General features: G+C 36.3%; 1 protein-coding gene across 17 annotated transcripts; it reads left to right on the top strand.

The window, feature by feature from the left end:
• Positions 1 to 613: 613 nt before the first annotated feature.
• IQD9 (IQ-domain 9) lies at positions 614 to 25,033 on the top strand. 17 transcript variants are annotated; one of them, XM_088867553.1, is made up of 7 exons: positions 615 to 1,231; positions 3,352 to 3,471; positions 18,598 to 18,768; positions 20,933 to 21,160; positions 24,191 to 24,304; positions 24,382 to 24,532; positions 24,629 to 25,033. In XM_088867553.1, exons 2-7 carry the CDS (start codon positions 3,394 to 3,396, stop codon positions 24,745 to 24,747), a joined length of 861 nt encoding a protein of 286 aa, XP_088723679.1. In that variant the 5' UTR covers positions 615 to 1,231; positions 3,352 to 3,393; the 3' UTR covers positions 24,748 to 25,033. The 17 variants fall into 17 exon arrangements, with proteins under 17 accessions (XP_006852506.1, XP_088723679.1, XP_011626276.1 ...); XM_011627974.3 differs by having other exon boundaries at positions 715 to 1,231; positions 3,346 to 3,471; XM_020672255.2 differs by adding an exon at positions 2,519 to 2,602 and having other exon boundaries at positions 980 to 1,231; positions 3,346 to 3,471; positions 24,382 to 25,033.
• The last annotated feature ends 302 nt before the right edge of the window (positions 25,034 to 25,335 follow it).

Below are 25,335 nucleotides of genomic sequence, written 5' to 3'. Positions count from 1 at the left end.
TATAATTCATATATATATATATATATATATATATTCTTAAAACTCGGTAATCTGGTATCAAGTTATTTAGACCCTCTATTATATATATATATATATATATATATATTCTTAAAACTAGTTAATCTTGTAACAAGTTATTTAGACCTTCTATTTTCAAAAATTTTAATTGTTCATAAAGATATGCATGATGCACAACATTCTTGCCGCTTTAAATTTTATAATTAGAAATTAAAATAGAGTTTTAGATTATCGTCAAATTTAGGATAACAAAATTGCTATCTTTTTATAAGATTTGAAGGCCATTACTTACTGGGGTGCGGTTTGTATAGAGCCAAGGCTCTAAACAATCAAATTAGAGCCTACTGTCAAATAGTATCGAGAAATATGGTTTCAATGTTGAAAATCTTTGTGATAACTTTAAAATATATTTTTATCTTTAATTAAAAAGTTTAAAGCTTAAAAAATAGTATAGATCCAGCAGATCTACGAAAACTTGAAAATCTTGAAAATAGGCAATCCAAAAATGCGTTATAAAATATACTATTTCCAAAACTTGAAATCTATTTTCTTATTATGTATGAGGATATTTGCGCATCAAAACAACCTCTTCTATTGAAATTTTTGAGGTAGGCTCTAACTTGATTGTTTAGAGCCTAGGCTCGATATAAACTTTTACCTTACTTTAATTGTTAAAGGTTGCTGGCTGCTAGGGCCACGACCTTTGAAACATTAAAACCATTTCAAGATTGAAAATATTTCACGAATTACTCGTAATCCAGTGACAATGGCCATTAAACAATTCTCGACTTGTGCTCTTTCCTGAACTATTCATTTACCTCTGCTAAAAAGGCTGCCATCAGCCAATCTCTTGACTCCTAAAAGAGAAATCTTCTGAAATCTCAAATGGGTCAACAGGATAGCCATAGAAGAGACAATCATGGATACCTCCCAATAAAGAAAAGGAGGTCAATCATTTTCATGGTGGGGCGAGGCCGTTGCCCCATCGCTTTTGGGCAGGGGACAACCAGCGGAGAGTGAGTTGGGGCGATGGTTACGCCCCATTTCAGTGAATTCATTTTTTGTTTTATAAGGCGAGCTATGACCCACTATTCTTTTGCTTGCTTTTGACCTTTCTCCCAATTCACCCACCCCACAAACCCCTTCTCTCTCTCTCTAAAACCCCATTCTCTCTCTCCCCCATATGCCCAATATCCATTGCCGCTTCTATCAGGTAAAGCCTTACTTAATGTTTTCCTTTTCCTTTTTGATTATTAATTTTGGTGAGTTTATGTTCCTATGAAGCGTATGTTGCGGAATGTATGTCTTTGCTTTGAACGGGTTTCTCTCTCATGATTAGAACTCTCAAGAGGTGTTTTAACTGTGAAGCCGGGTTTGACTGTTTCTGAGGAGGCAGCCGTGTGGAAATTGTCATGTATCTGTTTGTGATCAATTTTTAGTTGATGAATTCTCTTTTCATTTATATGTGTTTTCTTGTGTCTGTTTGTCTCTTTGCCTGTGTTGTGATGGTTGTTAATTTGGGTATGATGTGGTAAATAGGTCCTTTTTTATTTTATAGTTTGAAGTTATGTACTATGGTCATCTTTTATAGCAGTGATTGGGCTGTTCTGTAATCCATCACCAGATATATTTAGTTAGTTGAAATGGATAGTAGGATTCCTTTCAGTTGGAGAAACCGGGGAATGCGTTAGAATTTAGATCTAGATATCTAACTCCAAGTTCAAGGATGCATTTAAATAGCTCTTTCTTGAAATAAAAAATAAAAATGTGAGCAGCTTAGAAAAGCCTATTTGTGGCATAAAATCGGCGAACAAAAAAAAAAATTGCTTGGCACTGCTGCTAGTTCAGCCTCTTGAAATTTCTGGAAGGGTTCTCCCTCTCTCTCTCTCTCTCTCTCTCACATACGTCCACATGCACAGAGACTAATCAGGATTGCAATCACAAATTTTAAATATGCATATAGTGGAATAAGTGTAACTCCTTGTGATGGACTCTAATCATTCACAATATGTTAGTAATAATTTTTGCGTCTCTATAAACAGCTTTGTAGTGATCAGCAATCTGAATTTCATCAGTGATTTAATCATTATCATCATTAGAGCTTTTTCCCAACTATTTGGAATCGGTAATACGAATCCTGGTCTGCCTGCTCTATTAAGGGCCAGACCATATTTCAAATGCTTTAAAATTTAAATAATACGCTTTTTCCATGTGGTAACCTGCTTTTAATAATATGCTTTTTTCAATGAAACATAGATATTTCCAAGATAATTATTGGAAAAAAAGGATATTTCTATGTGAATATCCCTTCTTGTTATAAACTTATTGTACATGTCAAGAACTCTAGAATTCTTCACTGGTTGTATCACCAATTTTACCACTTTTGAATTGGCAATACCATGAATGCTTTTCCAGATTTAATGTAGTTACTGAAACATATAACATCCATGCCTAAAGAAAAGTGTAGTTCTCAAAATCTTGAGCATTTCAATAATGCTAGGATGCTTGCCAAGTCACAATATCAGTTGTATCAAAAGAGTGGCATCTCGAGGGGAGCTACCATCTGGTGATTCATGTTAATGAGGTATTTACAATAGACACCATTTCTTTTGTACTTCTTACAAGTACCTTAGTAAACATCCCCAAGCTGGCCAATAGGCTTGAAGTCCTTGGTGTCACATTAACACTCACTTCTTAGGATAATCGATATGAAAGGTAGAATAAAACCGTTGACCTGGTGAAATTCTCTTATAATGGCTAAGCATTCCTTTTCCTAGCACTATTCAGTCTATTAAAGAATTTGGTGTATCAATGTACTGCTCTAAGCTAGAACATTAAAGATTTCTACCTCCCACAAATTCATTTCACCTTTGAATATTTTGGTATTCCATCTTGAATGGAATGTTTTCCAGTTTTCTATCCCAAAGGGTCATAATCTTTCCTTTTGTCAATCTCTCCACAAAGAAAGTGTTCTATTCAACATATGCTTGTTCGAAAGATCATGTGTGCATGCATGTTTATGTGCGTTCAAATATGTATACACACATTATAATTATTGCTAGATTAAGTGAAAACAGGTACTTCTGCAAGTATTTCATTTAGATTGTCTTATGAAGCTTTACATCCTTATCTGAACTATTACCGTTGGTTTAAGAAATTTTATCTTATGGCATTTTGATTGAACTTTTGAAAATTCTATTATTGCAGCTGGTTAACAATCAGTATCTTATGCCCATGGTGCTTGTGCTTTCCCATATTAAGGCAATACAAAATGGGATATTTTATCCATGTTGTAGCCTTAGCTAACATTACATCTGCTGTTCGAAGTGGCAGGTTTCATTGAAGTAACACAAAATTAGAAAATTTTATTGGAGAATGGGTGGTGATTGGCTAAAGACAGCTATTGGCCTGGGAAAGCCATTGAAGGAATCGAAACCAGGAGAGCAAGTAAAGGTAACTCTGAATGCTCTTCCTGAAAGCATCTCTGGTTCTTATTTTTATGCATGTCATAAGTAGAGCAACTTAGCTCTAATGCTTGTTTTTTACCAGGATGATGTTAAACTATTAACTCCCCACTGAAACAAAAGCGTCGTGTATTTTCTGTTTTTTATACAAGTTATTTTGAAAATACTGAAAAGTTGATATATTGTTTGGAACTTTAATTTTCATTCTTCTTTGCTAACTATTAAAAACTTGAAAAAAAGTGAAAAGAAGACTTTGTCAAAAGCTCGACTTAAAGTTGTTCTTGAAAAGAAGCTGTGTCCAAGTTGATACTCAACTGGTAGCAGCTTTATTAATTTCTAGTACTTCCTATTTCGTGTATTGCTAAATTTGGCTTCAGTATTTGAGTGTGGATCTTTTATCGACTCAGAAATAGATATGTGCTTTAAACTTTGAATTTTATATGGGGACTATGTTCATGGAGCCTCATGTTCCTTAAGTGTAACAACTGAGGGTTTGTTTGGATGACAATTAATTTTATCTGGTATTGAATGTAGTCTATCTTATTTGAAATTAACACAGTTTAAATAATATTATGAGGCTTATGGTTATGGATGTTTACATAAATAGATGGAAGAGGAGTGAAATTAATAGTGTCCAAGAACTAGGAGTGGAATTTAGAAAGGGAGAAAATAGACTTATTTAGGAATAAATTGAAGAAAGAAGGAGATGGAATATGGAATTCTGAGGACGCAGTTAATGTTATGTGAAATGAGATAACTGATTATATGAAAAAACTGACAAGAAAAGTTTTAGGAGAATCTAGAGGGAAAAGGTATTCAGATAAAAAAATTTGGTGGTGGAGTGATGAGGTTGAAAATGCTATTAGTGAAAAACGATCATGTTACAAAGTTCGTCAATGGAATAGAAATAATCAAAGCTTAGAAGAATATAAATATCCCCAAAATAACATTAAGAAAATAGTAAGTAAAATTAAGCTTAAAGCATATGATGATTTATACAATAAATTGGAGACAATAGAAGGTGAAAAAGATGTCTTCAAACTAGTAAAACTGAGAGAGGTATGGATCTAAATTATTTTAAATGCATTAAGAGCGAGGATCGGAGGGTCTTGGTGAAGGATGATGAGTTCAATGAAAGACAGAGAATTTATTTTCAAAATATTGTACTTTAGGAGCACAACTTTAAGAGGAACCTTTGACATAAATGAGGTCGGAGGTTATAGATATATTCTTCGGATTAGGATATTTGAAGTGAAAGAAGCTTTGAGAAAGACGAAGATAGGAAAGGTTTTATTGAGAAGTTTAGGGAGAAGAGAAAAGACCTCTCTACATGGTCTTTATTGATTTAAAGAAAGCATATAATAGGGTAGAGAGTCAATTTGGTGGGTGTTGGAAAAGAAACGGGTCTCTAGAAGATATATTGACAAGGTGAGAGGTTATACGAAGGAACACTAACTAGTGTGAGTATAACTAGATGAGAGTTTTCAGTGACAGTAGGCCTCATCAGGGGTTAGTGTTGAGCCCATATATTTTTGTTTTAGTTATGGACGGGTTAACTACTCATCTATAGGATGAGGTACTATGGTAGTATTGGTTGCAGATGACATAGATTTGATTGATGAGTCCTACGAGGAAGTCAACACAAAGTTAAACTTTGGAGGTATGCTCTAGAATCTAAGGGTTTTAAAAATAGCCGGATTAAGAAAGAATAAATAGAATATAAGTTTAATAATAATAGGAGTAGAAATGAGGAATTAGTTAAGATTGATGGTCAAGAATTACCTGAAAGCGATTATTTTCGATATCTTAAGTTGATAATCTATGAGAATTGAGAGATTGAGTAAGATGTCATGCATGAAATTAGAGCTGATGGATGAAATGGAAATTGCGGGGTTTTGTGGCCTTTAAATGCCTAGAGAGCTTCTAAAATGATACTTTATAGTAGAATATGCATTTCAGTGGGAGTGTGTGTGTTGACTGACTATGGATTAGGCGGTTTATGGCCCTGGTTATGTCCAAAACCTTTACCCTTGGGTATGTGACACAACCAAGAATTTTTACAGTTAGTCATCCCTTGTTGAGGTCAGATAGATACCCAGGGATGATGTTTGTAGGCAGTGTTTCAAAAAGCGCTAGGAGGGTCCTAGGCGGCCTAAGGGGTCCAGGCCGCCCAGCGCCTAGGCGGGTGCCCAGAACCTGGGTGGCCTAGTTGAATCCAAATAAGGATTCTGCAGTGCAGTTATGTCAGTATCAGTTATATGTATTACAATACATAATTCAAATTATAATACATATTAGCATTTAACACATACTCCATAAACATAACCATAATCCATAAGTTGGTTCATACTCCATATCCAATTAAAACTTAAAATTTACAACCAACCAAATTATCAAACCAAGTTATCAAATAGTATCAGTACTGCAGTACACCACCATGAGGAAGAAAACAAAATTGAATTATGAAACTATGAAAATAATACTTGAAGACTCAAAAGAATCTTCAATAGTTCAATACACAATACTTCAATCAAAGTTCAAGCTTCAAAGTTTAATAATTATTCAATAATCAACATTCATCATTCATTCATCATCAGAAAATCTTGGGTCAGTTGCATTAGCATCATATTCATTTGAGTCAACGAAGTTGTCACCCTCCTCGACATATTGGTCATCTCCGTTCTCCTCCGTCTCTTCTGAATCAGCCTCTCCTTTCTCCTCTTCTTCCATCCTTGTTCTCTGTGCAGAAGATCTAGTGGCCCTAGGAGGGTCAGCTGATGTCCCTAAAGCATCCATGACCATGTCCCATGTCCCATGTCAATACTTCATGCCCCTCAGCCTCATCATCATCAACTAACCACTCCATAGTATGGTCCATACTTTTTGATTTGATGGGGTCTCTCTTATCTCTCCTAGCAAACCTATCCTTCAAGAATCGATTGTACTTGACATAGACTAGGTCATTGAGCCTCTCTGATTCAAGCCTATTCCTTTTCTTTGTATGAATCTAACAAAATCAAATGAAACTAATTAAAATCTAATATCGATATCTAATATCGATGGTTCATGTATTATTTATAAAATTACCCTTGCGGCCTTACTCCCTCAAAAGTACTCCAATTGTGTTCACAACCGGATGAAGAAGTGGTTAGGTTTAAGATCCGAATGGCCAACTTTTGTAAATTTGAAGAACTAAACCCACGTTGGGTCCACCAATGGGCTGCAAAGATATAAAATAAAATCATAAATAAATAATAGAATTACTTGATTACTTGAACTTGATGAACTTAAGAATATTATTAATATTTGGATCAATTTTGGCCCTTTGCCTCATCGCCATTGAACTTCCAAAAGACTTTAATGAACACTTGTAATTTATCAGCTCATCAACGCATATAATATCCTGCATAACAGGATCAGAGACTAGTACCTCTACACACTCATTAAATCCATTCATAATTGTGCCATTTGTTTGTATATCATTGTCAATATAAAAAAAAGCTGGGTTCAAATAATAACCAGCTGCATGCAATGACCGATGTAGCTGCCTATCCCACTTTTCATCAATAATCGCAAAAATAGGCTTGTAGCGGGTTTCTTCATCATTGAAATTTTGGGTTATCTCTCTTTTGCATTTCTCCATGGCATCATATATGTAGCCCATAGAAGGCTTGTCACTATCAACCATGCGAAGGACTTTGACAAGAGGAAAAAATACCTTAAAAACGCCTTTCACCCCTCTCCAAAAAGCCTTAGAAAGTATAATATCTCTCACTTTCTTCCCAACGTGATCCTTATACCACTTACATGCTCTTCACTCATCTGAGATAAACATTTGCCTCAACTGCATTTCTTCGAATGTATGCTATCTAGGCATAAGTACTAGGTAGCAAATCTCGTGACCCCTGACCTCACAATCTCTTTCTTCTTTATAAAGGTACGCATTGTGTTGAGGGTGAGGTGGTGGTTATAAATGAAATTTGTAACTAACTTGGCATTCTTCACTGCACCTAATATCTCGGTTAATCCGCCAAGAGCCTCAAGCATGAGGTCTATACAATGTGCTGCGCATGGTGTCCCAAAGATTCTAGGATAAGTTAAGCACAACAAATTAGATGCAACAACATTAGGAGCAGCATTGTCTATGACAACCTGTACAACAAGATGCTCCCCAACCTCTTTGATTCCCTTCTCTATCACTTGAAATATGTAATGGGCATCATGGATATGATCAGAGGCATCAATAGACCTAAAAAAGACATTCCCTGCAGGACAATTCACAAGCAAATTCATCTGACTTCTTCTTTTCCTATCACTCCAACCATCAATCATATTGACCCCATGCATCTTTCTTAAGTTCTACAGCTTCGTTTGTGGCACTCACTGCCTTTTTTAAAAACGGCTTTGAAAGCTCATATGGGGTTGGGGATTTCATCCCAGGGCCAAATTGGCCAACTGCCTCTATTGCAGCATAGAAGCTGCTTAAGCGAGCGGTATTGAAAGGAATGCTCGCCTCATAAAACCATGTAGCAAGATAATACACAGCTTTATCTCTCTCTTCCTTCTTGATTTTATTTTCAATAGTAGCTTGCTTTTTTGTTTTCTCTCCTGCAACCTCAGGGTCAGGCCGAGGTAAAAAACTATCCATAGGGCCTCTAACCCGAGGCTTCTTAGTCCCAAAACCAGAAGCAATTACAACTCCCTTCCCCCTTCCCTTAATAATGGATTGCTCAACCTCTTGACATCCCTCCCTTTCCTGATCACTATCATTATCATCAAAATTGACCCGAACCCCAGACCTAATCTCTGCTATAAAGGCAAATCTCTCATCTTTTTTCATTTTCACCATGTTCAAAAAATTATTTACTTCCTCTTTAACAACATTAGGAGTCTTTTTACATGGGGCAACATCCCCCATGATACCGACAAGATGTTTCTTGAATCGGTTTATGCCCCCTTTTGTATCATTTTCACAAAACTTGCATCTTATGCAATTTTAATCATTAGGATCTGGGTTATAGCCATATTTCCAACCGGGATCACCACTCCTATTAGATCCCTAAGAAAACATCTCAAAAATAATTCAAATTACTAAAGCAATAAAAAAAAATCACTTATTTTGAGTTTGATTGCTCAATCTTCAAACTTCCACCTCAAAGATGCTTCTAAATACTCAAAATCTTCTAAAAAACCCCCTAATAACTTTGTAAAACATCAAACAATAAATCTAATATCAATGGGTGATGTTTTGATCAATTTTTGTTAACCTTGAGAAACCCTTTGATCCTAAAAAATTCATCGAAAACTAGATTTTTGGAGGCTTTCTCTCTCTAAAATTGGCTCCAACAAGTTTTAGAGTTCAAATGAATCTAAAACGCTGATTTTTGGCCCTTAAAAACAAAACAAAATGACAAAAATTGCCCCTACCGAAATCAATTTCTGCCCCTGGGTGGGGCGCAGGCCTTGGGCGGCCGCCCCGAGCTGGGCGTTGGGCGCCCGTCTAGGTCCGTACCGTCTAGGCAGCTGCCCAGGGATCGACCGCCCAGATTGGCTGCCGCCTAGGCTTGGGCGCATCGCTTAGGCCTTTTGGACCGCCTAGGAACTGGGCGGTCCACTTTTTGAATCAGTGTTTGTAGGTCAAGAGAACTGTGTGGACTCCGGTGTGCGATTGTAGGCCTCTGAGTGCAAGGGCCAAAGTCTCAACAAATTTCCTCACGATATGTACGCATGACAACCTCATTACTGGGAAGCAGCCTTGAAGAGGGACACGTGTACATATGCATAGAGAGAGCCCTAGTGCTAAATTTGCTCTTAAAGGGGGGACTGAAATGCACATTTGACGAACCAATCATGTGCCCCTGTATTGAGACTGTGGGTCATGGGTCTTTGTATGGTTGGATGAGAAAACAGTAGTGGATCATGTTTATTGGATCAAGTGGAAATGGTCGCTAATTTTGACCCATTGGTACCAGTCCAATTCTAAATATTTTATTTTTGATATTAGAAATGTTCTTGTGATTTTTACATTTTTTTGTTAATTTTAAAAATTTATTTCTGCTGTGAAATCCTTCAAAAGAGCATTTTTATAAATTTTAAAATTTGGAAGGGCATATGTGGGGCCCTGAATCTAGCCCCACATGTGCCACCTATGGATGGGACGTGGGCCATTGAGGGGACCACTTAATCTCTCTTGGGTGGCACACCCCTTTTCTTTTATTTATGTGGCATTTTTTTTAAAAGGCTATTTTAGGAGAATCTCTTAAATATTAAAATATTTGTTTAATTGGGAGTTGATTTGACCAAAACTCTAATTATTTGACTTCCTACAGATTTTTTAACAATATTAGGAAGTTTTTGATTCGTTATAATTCTAATTAGAAGGAATCTTATTAAAATATGCCTTAAATAGGATTCCTTCTAAACATGCCATGTAAATAGGATTCCTTGTAAGTATCCTTCTAAGTTTTTTATTGGTTTTCTATATAAAGCTATTTGAACCTCTCTCTCAAATCATGACAAAAATCTCTCTCGCTCCACGCCTAATTTTCTCTCTCTTTTTTTTTTGCACACCACCCTCTCTTCTTTTTTCTCATCTTGTGACAACAGCCATAGGAGAAAAAGAAGAGGTGGTGCGTAAAACCCTAGATTGAGGGTTTGCTATATTTTGTAGAAGAAAGGTGGTACAGTTAGTAAAGAGAGAAATAAACCCTCAAGCCTAGCCCTAATTTGACCCTTTAAGGTTCCTACAAACCCTAAATGGGTTTCTATGCTCTCTAAAGCCCTAGATTGAAAGGAATTGCTTGAAAAGCTTCTCTATCTTAGAAATTCGAGCAAGACCTAAAGGATTAAAAGTGCATCGGTCAGAGTATCGGGTGTGGGATGTATCAAGTCCTCTAAGGGTAACTTCAGGCATCATTAGTAAGTCTTTCCAGTTGAATTAATTATTTTTCAATCATATTTTATAATTTTTGTGAATTTTCAGGAATATATTTTGTACCTAAAATTATAGTGGAAGATTGGTTATTGCTCTTGGCTGGTGTTTATTTGTTTTGGCAGTAAGATTAAAGGTCCTAGGTTGTATTTATTGTTTAAATTTTTGAATTTTTGATTTACAGTAGTGTATAGTAGCTCATATAAGTAGAATTCAGGTATATTGAATAATAGAAAATGAAATTTTTTTGAGTTTACTATCTTGATTTTCACATAGCCACACCTTTCAATTGGTATCAGAGCCTTTATATTTTACTGCCATAGTTTGGGAGTTTTATTTTTTTTCATTTTAGAAATATGACATCAAAAAGTTTTCTGGCTAATTTTATTAAATCTAAAAGTTTTGACAGGAAGAACTATACTAGTTGCAAGAAAAAGCTAGGCTGTCCTTTTCGAAGGACTTTGTCATGTGCTAACTAATAATCCCCCATCTGTGCCAATAGGTAATGTTTATGAAAGCCAGTCCATAAGGGATGCTTATGCTCAATGGGAGAGCAAAAACACTCTAGCAAAGCATGTTTAACTTATGACTATGGATGACACTCATGCTCTCGAATATGAACCGTTAAAGATTGCAAAGGAGATTCACGGACGACTTGAGGCTGATTATGCCACTCCTCTCACTACAAAAACAATGGGCTATGAAACAATATTCAGATTTGAAGATGAAGGAAGGAAGCAAATTAAGCAAACATATACAACATCTCAGAGCTTTAGTTCGTGAACTCGAGGCTGCACAAGTTATGTTGGATGAAAATATGCAAATCTTCCACGTTCTTAATTCTATGCCAAGATCATGGGAAAGCTTCATTTCAGTACTCACTGTAAGAGAGAGCACGTCGAAGTTGGACGTGATCATCACCAAGCTTAAAGACGAAGAAGAAAGGAGATTGACTCGCGATGCTTCAACCTTGAATGACGCGGTAAATCTGGTAAACCTTAACTCCAGTTCATTCAAGAAGAAGAAGGCCAAGGGTAAGAATAAGAACAAAACCAATGAGAATCGAAAGGGGAATAATGAGCTTAAGAAAAGGAAGGACTTAAAGAATACCCGCTATTATAATGCAACAAATTTTGGTACATTGTGAAGTATTGTAAAGCACCCAATAGTATGAATCCCCAGGGCGATAGGGAGCATGCTTGTGTGGTCCTTGAGACCATGCTTGTTGACCCTAATGTAGGGTCATGGTGTTTTGACTCAGGGTCCACTGCCAATGTGTCAAACACCAATGGGTATAGATAGTCGTCAAAATAGGACAAAATTAGATCCTAAAACTATTAAGTCCATCTTCATAGGATAGCCGCCACATGGTAAGGGATACCGTTTCTATAATCTTGACATAAGGGCTGTTCATGAGAGTAGGGATGCCCATTTCCTTGAGAAAGAGTTCCTTGAGGGTCGTGCCATTCAAAAACAAACCGAGTTTTATTTTATGAGATAAAGAGTGACACGAGTCTGGACCTAGATCTCGAACGACCTCGACCTAGGAGAAGTAACATACTTAGAAGAAAACCTGAGTTCTTCACCTACCTAGGAGAATATTATGAGAGAATTGAAGAAGAATCCCTACATGCACCCTGTTCCTACCAAGAAGCCATAACCTATCATGAAAAGGCACAATGGGAAGAAGCCATAATTGATGAACTTAACTCTATCAAACAAAATAGTGTTTGGGAACTAGTGAAACTACCTCCTGATTGAAAACTCATAGGTTGCAAGTGGATTTATAAGACGAAATTGAACGCGGAAGGGAAGTTGGAGAAATACAGAGCTAGATTAGTTGCCAAAGGGTTTACCTAGAAGGAACAGATTATGATGAGACCTTATCCCATGTAGCAAAATTCCCCTCCATCAAAATCCTAATAACTATAGCAGCCTATTTCAACTTCGAACTCCACCACATGGATGTTAAGACCCCATTTCTGAATGGGGAGCTAGAAGAAGAAATTTATATGAAACAACCAGAGGGCTTCATAGAAAACGGAAAGGAAAACCTAGTGTGTAAACTCAATTAGTCTCTTTATGGCCTTAAACAAGCATCAAGGCAGTACATTAAGTTTTAGGACACCTTGTCATCAGCTGGTTTTGTGCTTATCCAGGAGGATTACTGTATATACATCAAGGTCAGTGGGAGTCATGTTGTTTTCATCTCTCTATACATGGATGACATATTAATTGCCAGTAGTTCTATGAGTCTCATATTGGAGAAAAAGCTTTCTTGTCATAACACTTTGATATTGAGGATCTTGGAGAAGCATGAACAAACTTCTGCACGGCATGTACACATGACAACCTCATTACTGGGAAGTAGCCCTATAGAGGGACACATGTACATGTGCATAGAGAGCCCCAATGCTAGACTTGCTCTTAAAGGGGGGACTAAAATCGACATTTCAAGATCATGGTTCTACTATTTATTAACCAATTTTGACGAGTCAATCATGAGCCCCATCATTGAGACTGTGGGTCATGGATCTTTGTAGGGTTGGATGAGAAAACAGTATTAGATCATGGTTATTGAGTCAAGTGGAGTGTTCTTATTGTCGCTAATTTTGATCCATTAGTATCAATCCACTTCTAAATATTTTATTTTTGATATTAGAAATATTCTTGTGATTTTTACAATTTTTTTTGAATTTTAAAAATTTATTTTTTCTGTAAAATCGTTCAAAAGGGAATTTTTATAAATTCTAAAATTTGGAAGGGCACATGTGGGGCCCTGGATCCAGCTCCACATGTGTGCCACCCATGAATGGGACATGGGTCATTGAGGGGACCGTGTAATCTCTCTTGGGGGGCATGCTCCCTTTTTATTTATGTGACATTTTTTTTAAAAGGCAATTTTAGGGGAATCTTTTAAATATTAAAAGATTGTTTTAATTAGAAGTTTGATTTGACCAAAACTCTAATTATTTCGATTTCCTACAAATTTTGGAACGATATTAGGAAGTTTTTTATTGGTTATAATTCTAATTTAAATAGAAGTTGGACTTGGGTCAAATTATAAAGGGATAAGGTTCCTAAATTTCCATCCAAAATCATGATGGTTGATTTATAGGATGGATGGCTCAAATTTAATCTCTCTCACCCAACAAATTTCCTAAGATCCTAATGGTCAAGCTGGGTAAATTAGATAAGACATACTTAGAAGGAATCCTATTCTAAGTGGGAGAAAAATTTCTTTCTATATCAATCTATTTTAACGTCGAGCTGGGTAAATTAGATAAGACATACTTAGAGAAAAATTTGTTACGACAGCCGTAGGAGAAAAAGAAGAGGTGGTGCATGAAACCCTAGATTTGGGGTTTGCTGTATTTTGTAGAAGAAAAGTGGCACAACTAGCAAAGAGATAAATAAACCCTCAATCCTAGCCTTAATTTGATCCTATAAGGTTCCTACAAACCCTAAATAGTTTCTATACTCTCTAAAGCCCTCGATTGAAAAGAATTGCCTAAAAAACTTCCCTATTTCTGAAATTCCAGCAAGACCTAATAGATCAAAAGTACGTCATCGGTCAGGGAATTGGGTGTGGGATGTATCAAGTCCTATGGGAGTGACTCCAGGCATCATCTAGTAAGTATTCCCAATTGAATTAATTATTTTGGTCATATTTTATATTTTACTGTGAATTTTCAAGGACACGTTTTGTACTTAAATTATAGTGGAAGATTGGTTATTGCTCCTGGATGGTATTTATTTGTTTTAGTAGTAAAAATAAAGGTTCTAGGTTTTATTTAATTTTTTATTTGCAGCAGTGTATAGTTGCCCATGTAATTGGAATTCAGGTATATTGAAAATAGAAAACGAATTTTTTTTTTAATTTACTACCTTGAGTTCCACACATATATACCTTTCAAAGATGTACTTTCGGAAATACATATGATCGTCACATAATAATGAAACTAAAGGGGAAGTTTTATAGGACGGCTGTGAGATCAGCCATGCTTTATGGGATGTAATATTGTGTGTTCATGAAACACCGTATCCATAGAATACTGTAGCTCAGATGAGGATGTTTAAATGGAATAAGTGGCATGACAAGATAAGATAGACTTCGGAGTGAATACGTTCCAAGGAACTTATGGGGGCTCCAATAGGCGATAAGCTGAGGGAAAGTAGACTTATGTGCAGGGTCGACTTAGACCAACATTTGTTAGATGGGATGATTTGGTTCAAATAGAAGGCTCAAAAAAGGGCAAAGGAAGTTATGCAACGAGATAGGTATGGCCTTTGATAAAGTGTTATGACAGAACAAGATTTTTGTAGTCGACACCAAATAGTTGGGAAAAATGCTCAAAACTTCGATTGCTTTGTTGGTTAGGCAGCCTGGAGACCAAGAGGTCTAAGCACCTCTCAAGCGTGCTTCTTAGGTGTCTTGCATCTAAGTGCCCACGTAGACATCCAAGGCATTGCCTTGGCCCCCATTAGCCTCAATTCACCCTAGCCGAGGGCAGAAATAGGCCCTTGGTCAGGGGCATTTTTTACATTTTCCCCATAAAAAGGGGGGAAGAAGGTTTGGGCGGCATTCTACACCCCCAAATCCCTCTGTGTGTTTTAGAGAGTGAAAAACACTAAAAAATCTAAGATTTTTTTTATTTATATCAAGATCGAAAAAAATTCAACATTTTTTATTTTTTTTCAAAATCGAAAGATACACTTCCCGATACTCTTCAGAGTTGGAGTGGTCGCATAAGAGGACTTTGGAGACCAAACATCACCAGTTTCAGCCTACATCGATTTCATTGTGAAAAGATTAGCGCATTACAATATTTGAATCAGGGTTTAGTATTTTTTTTTTGGTATAATGTGTTATGAGTTGATATTCTTTTTATTTCTTTTGTGATATTTTTATATGTTTGTAGTTGAAATATTTTGTGAATAATTACTGTTTTGGACCTATATTGAATTTATTTTAAAAAGTTTAGTGCATTACAATATTTGAATTAGGTTTCGGTGTTTTTTTTGTATAATGTGTTATGATTTGATATTCTTTTGTTTTTTTACTATTCTGTGATATTTTTAAATACTTGTTGTTGGAATATTTTGTGAATATTTACCAGTTTGGGCCTATATTTGTGAATATTTCGAACTAAATTGATCTTTTGTGAATGTTTGGATTGAAAAACCAAATCTTAGGGCCTATATTTTGCGAATAATTTTAGCTAAATTGATATTTTGTAAATGTTTAGGTTGGAAAGCCAAATATTAGGGATATAATATTATGTGATATTCTTAGGGCTAGGCCAGCCCTTGTTCCTAGGTGGACGCCCATGCCCCCAAAATGCACGGGCGGGGACCTCCGAGTTTTTGAACATTGGTGGGGATATGGTTTGGATGATGATGATGATGACGATGACTTTGAATGAAGTAAAAACATCTTTTCAAAAAGTAAACTTATACATAAAACTGCCTATAAGTTTAATATAATTTTATGAGGAACACTACCGAACAACAGATAATTCATTATCAGGATTAACTTGATTGAAATGGTCTATTATCAATGACAACGAGTACATCCAAACATGCCCTAAGAGTTTGTAGGATTGGATCAAAGTAATGCAGAACCAAAACGAATCAAAACAATGTTAGACCAAACATACAAATTTTTATGAAAAGCAGGTTCAATGAAGAATAATACCACCAATGAGCCTCCTGGTTTCATCCTAGATCTTTCTTTATGGTACAAAATGTACGACATTATCTACTATCTCCGTGGTTTATGGCCTTTCAACCTCCCTTAGGTATTCCAGTAGTAGGAGTGGCCAATAGTAGGAATGGCTACATAAGCATGTTTCATTTTTTTTTTCCTTTTTAAAATCACAAACTACATACTTTTCTGTACTTTTCTCATGGTTCTGTTAGGCAAGGGAGATAAGGGATGAGACTATGTAAAACAAGACAATAAATTATCTGGATTGTACATGTGGCAAATATTCTTTCACATGAATACAAAAGTAAGATATGTTTTTGTAACTACCTCAAATGATAAATAATATGGTAGTTTGCAAAAGCACATCTGTCTCTACCTCAAATAATAACCCATCTGGGCATAGCCAAAAGAAAAAAAAAAGATAACAAATCTCGACGAATCCAGGCCTAGAAATTTCAAGCCATATGGTCATTCAACTTATGAGTTTAGAAATCACCAAATGAGATTGCTCTGTAGAGCCGTGCTAAATCCCAAATTGAAAATAATATTCAACAAGGAGGGAATAATAATTCATTTAATTTTCTTCATTCAATAATGAACCAACGATGGTGTACAAACAGGATAAAGACTAACGTGCCCTTCAATAACATTAAATCTTGATGGACATAATGTACATATAATTAGATTTCACGGATGCAGATGGATGTAGTATTGATCCCTTTCTTGGTACAGCATTTGTGTGTGTTTGACAGCAAGAGAGAGAGAGAGAGAGAGAGAGAGAGAGAGAGATGAATCAATCCATTTCACTAATGAGATAATTCTATACATTTTTATGCATGATTCATCAAGGCCACTGGCAATTACTGTAATGGCCATCTACATTTATGGAACATGATGTGTTTTTTTATGGGAAATGATTGTGTTCTTCCCTGTTTACCAAACTTGATGTTCCTCCCAATCTCAGTAACTACTTACAAAAATATCTAAACTTACTTAAAATGAGTCTCCTCAAAATTTTGAATTCTATTTGTAGCTCCATCAAACCTCCAAATCTCCTAGATCTATTGCTGATTAAAGTGCAGTGCCCGGATTCTTTTAGGGTTGTAGCGGATTTGGGGCATTTTTCAAGCTCCAAATGCTTTTTTTTTTCATGGAACCATTTTGGCAGATGAGAGGATGATTTGGAAATTTTCTAGGTCCCTCCCACACCTCAAAAGTGAATTTTGACATGGAGAGCACCAAGTTGGTGCTCCATGGTGAACAGACTATCATTTCCCTTTTCTTTGTAATGAAATAGCAGACACATGTGATTTAGTGCACAATGGTTTCATATATAAACTGATGGGAAACATTTGTTTCACCCAAGGGCGGACCAGAATGGCATCTGCCCTCCCCCATTTGGGGGCCTTAGGAGCATATTTTTTCATCCCAAAATTGGTGCAGACATCCTCTCGGTCCTGCAGAAGAAGATTGTAGATTGTAAACAATTAAATAAATAAACACCTGAAAATGGTTTTTCTAAGGAGAGAAAATGTAGTGAATATGGGTTGTCTATTTTAAGAAAGAAAAATTGGTGTCTGATTGAGGCCCTAGGGCTATTCTTTTAATCCAAAATTGTGTGAATCGCCTCATTGTCACTAGATGAATGACTAAAAATAAATAAATTGATTTTGAGTTCTTAAAGAGCTAGATCTGGCCAACCATGAAATGGATTGCCTGCGCTTATCGAGTCCCATAAGAACTATTTTCTAGGGCTTTCCTCATAATATTTTTCATGGGTTGTTTCACCGAGTCCCGGAGGATGTGTATTCCAATGGGGTGAAACAAATGCCCCTAAGGCCCCCAAAAGGGGAGAGGGTGGGCCAATGTAGCCATCCACCCAAGAGTGGTTGAAAATGTTTTCCCTAAACTAATCTTTTCACATGGCATAGATTCAGCAGGATATTTGACACTTGCCAGTGAATTGGCCGGGCACTAGGTCTGAATATTTGGGAATAGAGTTCTGACAAAGCTAGTGAACAATGAGTCTCAGGCCTTGTTTTGGTTGTCTCATTTTATCTTTTGGCTAACATGGTGAGCATCCACAAGGTGCTCGATGTGGCCCTCAAATGCATTAAGGACTTGCCAATATGGAAATTTTGCCGAACTTTTTAATATAGAGCAAGAGATCCAGAATTTAGGACCTGAAGTTTTGTTAGACTCTGAAGTCTGAAGTGTTGTAGTGAGTAGGGTATTTAATTTGGCAGATCTGTTAAGTAGGAAATGTATGGCTGTAGTGATAAAACTTACTATGGCTGTTAATTATTGTTACTGTGCTCTTTCTTTAACACCCAAAGGCTTCCGCTCAGCAATTATAATAAAACAAGTTGCAATATCTGCCCTTGTTTATAATTGCGAAGTTTCTTCATGACTATGAAGCTTTCGTACAATTATTGTGGTCCTTATATTCAGCACTGATGCCTTTACTTGAGCAGGGGCCTTCACGTTCCAAGAAATCAAATCGTTTTAAATGGAGACACAGTTCCAATAAAGGGTCCAAACTCTTTCCAAGTGGTGCTTCAGAAAGAGGGCCCAATGGAGTTATTGATGATTCTATCAAGGAGAAAGCAGCTATAATTATTCAAACTGCCTTTCGTGCTTATCTGGTACAGAGTAATGCACAGAAATATTCTTTTTTTGTGTGCTTTTGTGAGATCAAATCTTTCTTGGTACTTTTTTTTTTTTGTGAAACTGTTGACTGTCAAATCTTTCTTGATACTACTTTACTTTGTATAAACTCAAAGTTCACACATATATGCACGCTTGCATGAGTGAATTATAGAAATAGCATTTGGTAGAATAAGTACAAATTGTGCAAAACAGATAGTACATCTTGAGTAAAAAATAAATTTAGCTGCACCTTATCCAGCTTCTCTCTTGATGCTTCTTCTGAAGGTATTTTGTGACACTACTTTTTGGAAGTAACTTCCATGAAAATCTCAAAATTCTGGTTCTGATACTTAACATAAACACCCAATAAAAAGAAGATTCTTAAAAATTAACAGCGCATACAGCACAAAAGACAACCTTTCGTGAATGAGGTGATAAAATTTCATCTGCCCATGTGGTTGGTATGAGCACATAGAAAAGGGTTTCTGCATTGTATTTGGCTCTAATAGCATCACCAGAGTATGATTGAACTCCAAGATCCTGTAAAATAACTATTAATCAATTAATCTCTACATTTATTGATTCAATAGACTTGTAATCCACTCTAGACTATATAATGTTGATTTGCTTAGTACATCATATGTCTGAATTAGGACCTAGGAATATGCACTATTTTATTCTGTAATGCCTATGTGGTAGAGCCAGATGAATGAACTTATGAATAAACCAGTAATTGAAAGAGGAAGGGTGTTAAGAAAAGAAGCCTGCTAGTAATTGTGCCCTTGATATGCGGAGTAATATACTTCGCAAAGCATGAAGAGGAGATCCTATCATTATCGTATATCTGGATGAGTAACAGCACGATAGTGTAAATGCACCATTAATATGGTAATTATGAGAAGAACCATCCATTGAGAACTCTAACATCATGAAGCAGCTTGAGATTGAGTTCAGTGGAGAGCTGACATGTATGCAATCAAGCATATCAATCTGATACACACACATATATCTAAGAAACCAACACTAAGGGCACTAGCTGTCTCAATACTAGGAATAATGAAAGTGGCCCAAGCTTAACTAGCATGAGAACGGAACCTGATTGTTGCATCGGACTATTAAAGGAAAAGATAGCATGTTGGTGTTCTGTGCACCTCAACATGCGTTGGGCTTCTCCTATTGCACTTATTTTATTATACAGTCGTGTCACTAAACAGAAATTTTCAGGTGTGTGTTGCCCACCGCCCCTCCTCCACCCCCACACCCATCAAGGAGGAGGAAAAAACAAAAACAAAACTCGTGTCAAGTCCTCATATCATACACTACACCTGTTACAGTGTCTAGCATTGTTACACAACTTTTTGAGTTTTGGCTACATAGATAACTTCATTCCCTGGTCATAGGACACCTTTATGGGTCTCGAGTGGCTTTGACCTCAGAACAAGAATGACAGTGTGGGTCACATCCAACCTATGTGTTGCCTTCATAGTATGTATGCCTGTTGTGTCATTCACGGAAGAGGTCATGTGCATTTTACTAGAGAACTATCAGAAAGAAACCACCCAGAGTAGTTAATTATTAGGAAAAAAAAGAAAGAACTCAGAATTTTCAAGTTGCATGGCACAGCACTCTCCTTTTCACCAATGCATCTATAACCTGTTAGTACTGAATAGTGACACATCTCTGAATTCACATGTTTGTTGATGAGAGCTCCTCCCATCATATGATGCTTCTAACCAATTACTGGTTTTGTTGTTACTTGATTCTTATCAGCCAAATGCTATCATACTGGGAATTTCTTCATGGTTTGATGGTTATGGTTTATCATGTGAGAGTTTTCTTGTTTTCTTTTTTAAGACTTCATATTTATATTTTTGTGCTGGTGTAAGTCTCATGTGTGAGCCCAATGCCAAATGACTTTTATTTTTTATGGTGCAATTTAATTTTAAATCTAGAAATAATCTAAGTGATGCATCTCGGATATGTGGAAGCAGTTCCGAAGTGTTCAGAGATCCACTTGGAAACGTGTTCCTTTATAAATATTCAAATTCTTAAAGATATTTTGGTTTTTTATTTTTATTTTGAGTTCTTAAAAAAATTTAGTTTTTTATTTTATCTTTTTCCTGTTGTGCATCCATGATAATGTAATGTTTCCTATGCCAGGCAAGGAAGACCCTACATCGTATGAAAGGAATTGTTAGATTTCAACTTCTTGCCCAGGGCTACACTGTTCAGAGACAAGCACCAATTACTCTGGGCTATCTAAAGCTATGGAATAAAGTACAGTCCCATGTCAGAGAACGTCGGGAATGTATGGTTACCGAAGGCCGCCTTCGCCGCAAGAAACATGACAACATGTTAAAACTTGAAGCTAAGCTCCATGAGCTAGAGGTAGGAGTGGCTATCTTTGAATTGGTTACCTGATGGTGACTGAACTGTGTTGGTATGATTGTGCATATAAATTGCATTTGTTCTCTTTATGTTGTCATTCATATGAATCTCCTTTGCCTTTCCAGGTAGAGGTAGCTCTCCATAATCTAACATTCATAGGATGAAGAACTGAATCTATAGATCACCTTTTATGGAAAATGTACAATATATAAGTGGTGATACACAACTGTAGTGGCACCTACATAATATTGCATGCTATGATTACAGATGTGCATGCCTTAACTGTTGCTAAAATAGGAACACCATTTTGTATGAAGCGAGCATAAGATTGTAGTTCTTCATTCTTGCAACTTGAGCTAATAGATTTTGTGCTTGTAACTTCAATGAAAAACGGCTTGAATGGAGTTCTGGATTCTGTATCCGTAGAGTGGCTTTTCGACACCCATTCTGAAATCAAAATCTTTCTAAGAAAACCACTAAAATGGGCATCTCTTTTTTCTTTTAGATATGCTGACTTTTTTATCCCTCACTTCTGCTTGCTTCCAGAAGTAGATTGAAATTTTAGATTTAATGCGTATGTTTATTGGAAAAGTGCCTTCTGTTCTATATTTTTGTGTATCATTTGCAGAGAGAGTACTTATGCTTGTTAGGTTTCTTTCTAGCCAGTTGTAGATTGAGTTGAGCAAAGAGTTTGTTTCGTGGACTTTTTGTTTTAAGAAGAATGGCCTTTGTCTTTCTCAAAAAAGAATGGCCTTTATCAAAGAATCACTGAATCATCAGAAAGATACAAGGTTACATGAAATCCTCAGGTATGTGCTATGGTTATGCTGAGCACACTTAGAAACATGACTGCTGCTCTGATAATGTGGCACACTTTAGAGACCAACTGAAACATCTTCACATCCCCCTTCTAAAACGAAGTGTGACTCTGTACTGATTTCTAAGGATCTCTAATAATCAGATCCCAGGGCTTGTTAGGATTAAAAAACCTTATTATATGTGGATAAGATTCTAAAGTTTACCTAAGGCTGAGCTATATGATACCAATTCCTTTATGCATTTATTTAATGCAATATCATGTCCTGGATACCATAGAGTATCAAGTTATTTCATTATTTTTCCATCGTGCAATAAAAGCCTTTTTATTTTTTTATTGTTGTGTACCTAGTAGCCATTTTAAGATTACTCTGTTTTACTTAATTACTGTCCAGAACCTATAATTTTTGTTGTTATTTAATCCTACTAGTCATTTTGTATCATAAAACGAAAAAAAAGAAAATAATCTTTTGGATATATTTTTTGTCCCATGAATCCTACCATCACTTGTCATGTCTTGCTTCCCATTTGATGGTTTTAGAACTACGATATGGTGTTTACTGTGCCAAAGTTCTCTTGAGGGCAGAAACCTTGAAGTTTATATTGATAGGAATTTAAAGCCTCCATCAACTAATGATCCTGGCAATGAATTGCTGTATATAAAGCCGAGCAGGGAATGATATCGGTCTTCTTGTTTCCACTAATGAAGCCCCATATTCTAACATCCATTACCATATATAAAATTTTCTTTCATGTCTAATATGTTTACATTTTCTAATTAAATCATAACCAACAAGATGTTTCCATTTATGATATTCATAATTGAACTCAACTATGCAAGGATATTTGGCCGTAATGGAAGGCTCCCTTTGATTTTCCAAGCTTTTAGTATCATCTTATTATGATGGATGGGAAAGGGGCTGGGGTCGTGGTGGTAGGACCCCCGCACCCTAGTTACCACGTTGTGCTTTCTAAATTACTAACAGCTTCAAAAAAAATAACTCCTAAACTATATGAAAAAACAGATAGGGGCCTGTCTTCCCCACCGAACTACCAAAAAAAAAAACATCTTCTACTTTAAAAAAAAAACTTATTATCATGGATGCAATGTCTTCTATGAGTGTTGGTGTTGGGGCCTCTCTCTTAGGCTTCAAACTTGCAAATTTTCTATGGGACTCTGATTAGAATTTGGAGTGTGAACTTGCGCATTCTCCCTTGAATGTTGAGAAGGCCCTAGCTGAATTTTTTGCAAAGTGATGTGTCATGTCAAAACGACACGCTTCTCAACTGCCTTCATTGCTAATGGGGTATGTTTTACATAACAATCTTCTTTTGTATGCCTCATTTTCCTACGAACTGCTTTGGTCTTGGTTCAACATGTATTGTGCCATTTCATTCCTTATCGTCAAATCTCAAGCAACTTGCCCAATTGTTTCAGACTGCATCCATATGTATATCTTCTTACCTAATTTCTTTAGAATAGGTTATTTTGTTGCTTACATCACACCATTAGTAAGACTCTTTGCTAACAGACTGTACACTCCCCAAGCTTCAATCTTCACTTGTTTTTCTTAGTACTTGGATCTAGTGCTGCAATGTTCAACACCTTAACCAGTGAAATGCCAATCCGAAATCCCAAGTTCCTAATAATCTCCACTTGCCTTCCTATGTCTTGCATACACACTCCATGTACTTCACAAGATTATAAGCCATCGCCTGACTGAAATTATTTTGCATTAATGTATTGGTTCTTTAGACTTCTTGATTGTTACCATTGCCCTATTTTTGTCCTTAGCTTTTAAAGGACCAACCAACAAATTAATTGTTATTAGTTGTAGAAGCATCAATTACCTTGACTATTGCACTCTTGAAGCAGAAACTTCACATACCATTCCCTCAATATTACTGTTTTATTCAATTTGCATTTTGGGATAAGAGGCTTGTTCTTTGTCACATCTTTCTGTGTATGTATTGTATATATCCTATATGAATTAATTATTTTTGTCAAAATTCGACTTAAACTGATTAGTAAATGGTGTATCCCTACCATTTCAAAAACAAATAAATGGTGTGTCCCTTGGCTTAGGTAAGTCGCTAAATATTATAACTAAATCTCTGTTTGTAAAGCTCGTGGGTTATTTCAAGTGACTCATTCAATTGTATGGGGTTTGTCTTCCATAATCATCTATTGTTAACGGTTTGACAGTTGAGCAGGTGGAATGGTGCAATGGCTCTGAAACTATGGAGGAAATTTTAGCTAGGCTGCGCCAGAGAGAAGAAGCAGCTGTTAAGCGTGAGCGAGCGATGGCTTATGCTTTCTCCCATCAAGTATATACTATTGCCTTAACTAACTAAAGGAAGAATCAATTCTTATACCCTTCTGAAACTATACTTTTTTTTTCCAGTGGAGGGCAAACTCGAGGCCAAACCAGTTTCAAGTTGGATATGAACTGGGCAAACCTAATTGGGGTTGGAGCTGGATGGAGCGTTGGATTGCAGTTAGGCCATGGGAAAGCAGGATCACTGTCTCTAAGAAAATTCATATCGCACAAACAGGTAGCGAAAGCTCAAAACCATTAGCAATAAGAGCATCCACATGCCATAAGTACCCCTCTTTAAATGGTAAAGGATCTCACCATGTTTCTGACTCAGGAAAAGTGAAGAGGTTGTCTATTCCTACTTTTGAAAAAGCAGTTACCCAAGAAGCAGTTGTTAAGAGACCACCCATGGTGGCAGAAACTGCTCAGCTGGAAAATGTTGTTGTTACCTGACAAATGAGATTGAAGTTTGTATCAGCCACAAGTTCAATGCGATCATTGTTCTGTACAGTTAATGAAGTCAAAGACTGTGTTTTGCCTGTTGGTGATCGGATTTGTTTTAGTTATTCAATGAGTGGTATGGCCTCAAGATGGGCGCAGTATGCATAATGAAACTGTCGAAAGTAACTGGGTGTTTTTTATAAGCTAATGTTCTCAGCATCATCCTCTACTTTGAAATGTAATTTAATGTATATTTATTCTGAATTCAATGAGAAAAAGAGTCAGGTTTGCATGGAAAGAATTAAAAGATACTTGGGGGCCATTTTCTACTGCTTGTTGCTCTGCGGTGCGGTTTTAGTAATTTAGAAGACTGTTGAAGCTTGTCCGGTAGGTAATGTGGTCTGATTTTCCAATTACTTGGATAAACCCTTGAGTCTGAAGTATAAATTAAAGGGTATGGTTTGTATAAAGTTTCAACCTTAAACAATCCAAGTAAGACGTACCTCTACATTATGCTAAAAATATATAATTTTGGTGCAGGAAAACTTTGTGATGGCCGAAAAAATTATTTTTTATCCCTAATCATGAAATTTCTAAAAT

The sequence above is a fragment of the Amborella trichopoda genome, chromosome 1 (genome assembly GCF_054954075.1).
Source record: "Amborella trichopoda isolate Santa Cruz 75 chromosome 1, AtrichopodaSantaCruz75HAP2 v2.0, whole genome shotgun sequence".
Taxonomy (NCBI): Eukaryota; Viridiplantae; Streptophyta; class Magnoliopsida; order Amborellales; family Amborellaceae; genus Amborella; species Amborella trichopoda.
This window is presented reverse-complemented; position numbering and strand designations above follow the sequence as displayed.